This window comes from Gavialis gangeticus, unplaced genomic scaffold (genome assembly GCF_001723915.1).
Source record: "Gavialis gangeticus isolate Ggan-Ray unplaced genomic scaffold, GavGan_comp1, whole genome shotgun sequence".
NCBI lineage: Eukaryota > Metazoa > Chordata > Crocodylia > Gavialidae > Gavialis > Gavialis gangeticus.
In genome coordinates, this window is record NW_017728993.1 from 338,164 (window position 1) to 341,157 (window position 2,994).

At 42.4% G+C, this 2,994-nt stretch overlaps 1 protein-coding gene across 4 annotated transcripts in view; it reads left to right on the forward strand.

Moving 5' to 3' along the window:
* ERICH3 (glutamate rich 3) overlaps positions 1 to 2,994 on the forward strand; it is a 109,950-nt gene that overhangs the window by 32,778 nt on the left and 74,178 nt on the right. For all 4 annotated transcript variants that reach the window (XM_019528395.1, XM_019528391.1, XM_019528394.1 and 1 more), the window contains exons 4-6: positions 554 to 625; positions 770 to 898; positions 2,262 to 2,420. In XM_019528395.1, coding sequence (XP_019383940.1) covers positions 554 to 625; positions 770 to 898; positions 2,262 to 2,420 — 360 coding nt within the window. The remainder of the gene's footprint in view (positions 1 to 553; positions 626 to 769; positions 899 to 2,261; positions 2,421 to 2,994) is intronic.

A 2,994-nucleotide genomic window follows, 5' to 3' on the forward strand; every position in this document is an offset into this window, starting at 1 on the left:
TTCCCTGGTGGGCTGGTCAGGAGTTAGGGGGGAACCCCTCCCTAACCAGAACATCCTGGGGGCCTGGCCATGCCCCCCTTAGCTCAGCACTGTAAAGGGAAAGAAGGGCTGCTGTAGTGCCCCCTGGCTTCTAGTCTGAGCTACTGCAGGCATCTGCCTGCATTTTTTCAGTCCAGAGGGGATTTCTGTTGGGTTACAAACTAACTGATTTAGCCTAGCCAGGTTATACTAACCAGCAAAGGATCTGGGACAGACATTGCATAAAATGGTTTGAGCCAAATCAGTTAAGTCTGATACTAGATTCAACCAGGTTTATCTCAAACCAGTTTCAGCCATTTTCAAACTGGTTTATGTGCACTGAGCATCCGTTCTGTTACAGGTTTAAACCAGTTTCTGATCACTTTATGTGTAATGTCTGTCCCTAGCCTTCAGCCTAAGGCTTTTTGAATATCTGTTCCCTAGCCACAAGGAGTAGCCAGAGGCTCAGTCCTGTTGTTTCTATTGACAGTTGGTGTGGTCATTAATGGGATTTCTTTCTCTATCGCCCTGATAGCGTCATCACCAGCTAGAAATAAAAAGAAAACTGGAAAATGTTGTGAGGAAGGAGAGGGTGCAGAGAATCAAGGTAAGGTTGTTTGACCAGAGTGGCCCTGAGCACTCAGCACTGCTGCCTTGTGTCACTTACACCTTGGTGGGACCAGCCCCGTGGTGGCAAAGTGATCTTTAAGGAGTTGTAGAGGCTCAGATGCATCACTTTCCCTTCTTCTAGGTGGAACGTTCAAGAAGATCAGGGGAAGATGCTAATCTTCTGCTCTCTCCACACCCACCCACTGCTCCAAGAAATCATTATCGACACCCTCCTTTAGTTGATGGAGAACAATCTGGTCATTCACAATTGGTAAGTCCTGCCAAGTACTCCTGATCCTACCACATGTATGTTCATAAACACAGACCTCTTGTCTGTGACATTCACTTCCCTAATTACTCCATGCTTGTGGCCCAACTGTTGTGTAGTTGTAGAGGAAATTCCTGTTTGCTCTTGTGGGAGCAGGGTCAGGCCTTTTGAAAGGAATCTCTTTGTGATGCTGTGCTTAGTATGAGGTAGTGTTGCCTCATGATAAATCTATGTTAAAACTTTCTTTCTCACCTGCAACCATGATTAGACCAGTATCAGTACACTCTGTATTATCAACAAGAGGGTAAATGCAGTAGTTCTAGGCAAGTTTGCATATATCATAAAATAAGAAAAACAATTAAAGCTTTTCTGGGGGAGAGAAGAGAAGGGGTGATGTGCTAAATGACATGCCACGGGAGATGTCCTTTGGAGTGTTTCTGGCCCAGGCAGGTGGTTTACGCTTTTGTTAAGGGGATGGCTAATATTCAGAATCATTATTAGTGCTGAAATTTGGCTTTCCATTTCTGTAGTAATAATTTGCGCCCACGGAATCAGTGTTTTGGACTGGTTGACTCTCAGGTGGAGTAGATGATGCCTGAGGTCTCTTCCAATCCAGTCATTCGACAAGTCCTCAATGTCCTTATCCCTCCTGTGCCTTCTCTTCCCTCATATCCAGACCATGGACCTCTAAATGGCCTTAACTGTCAATACCAAATTAGAGAGTAAGCTTGCAGGGAAGAAAAAAGTTAGGTTTTGATCAATATTTAGCAGTTTTCTAAGCTCAGAATTTTGAACGTTTGTGTTCTACAGGGCATAAAAAGAAAAGATAAAAGAGAAAGTGTCAGAGAACTGCTGACTATTGATTAAAACCTGTGTCCTGTGCAGACTCCTTGCCCCAGGACTGAAGTCTAATATAGGATCATCTGAGGTGGCCCCTAAGAGCTCATTATAACTACATATGAACTACATTGTGTTCTTACATTGGCAAAACTAGGTAATAGGAAAGAGTCTCAGAAATGGTTTGAGCACTCTGTCTGAGACCCTTGAAGGGGCCTGCACTTCAGATTTTCAGGTCTTTTGGAAAATTAGTCTTCTCAGGGTGGGCCCCAAAAATTATCAGTCATTTCGTTAGGCAAGAAGGAGCTGCTCTGCTCGCATGGTTATGTTTTGAGATTCTGCACTCCAAGGTTCATCTTGTTCTTTGGGTATCATTTGCTTTTGCTTTAACTCTGCCAAATCTCCATGTCCAACTGCAAAGTTTGATTAAGGTTTGCAGGTTTGAGGTTTATCTGTAATAGCCTCTTATAGGATTATTTATGGAAATTACCTCCTTTTTTAAATGTTCACTCTTATTTCACTCATTCAGTCTTTCTCTCCTCGACCGAACACTGCACCAGAAAACATGCAACGCCCAATTCGGCTGCAACCACTTCACAGCTATGCCACAGCAGGATCTGTACCAAAGACTCTGAGTTCCAGGCAGAAGGTGTCAATGCTTGAACACAATCATCATTTTACCAATGGGGTTAGCCATGATTTCTTTATGAAAATTACTCAATTTTAGGAACTCTGTAGAAAGGATGATTTTAAAATAGCTTAATACTGTGAGTTACAGACAAAGTGCCTGCTGTGCTATCATTTATCAGCTTTCTATTCAGGCTTTCCTTTTTAACCTTCTTTTAGTTTTGCAAAAGGCATTGTCCTATTGGCTTCATGCCCAATCCTTGATCACAGCAATGAGAAAATGCAATGGACACTGCTTTTGTAGTATTCTCTTTGCATACAAAATCTTCACTCAGGAAAGTTTTGAGGGTGCATACCTATTAACAGCAACAGCTGGGAATATTTAAGTGCATCTCAGCAAAGCTTCACCTTTACTCTCTACATTTGTAAAGGAAGAGGCAACCTCTTCTCTTTTATTTCCTGTACTTCTCCCTTTTAAATCAAAGAACCAGAAAGAGGGAGGAGAGCAGGTTAATGAGAGTTGGCATGTGCTGTTATTTAAAGTTATTCCCAGCTGTTATTTAAAAGTGAAATTCAGCTTTTCCTTCCCATCATCTAGAAAAGGGGTCAAGTTCAGATGTTTTAGTCCATGGGTT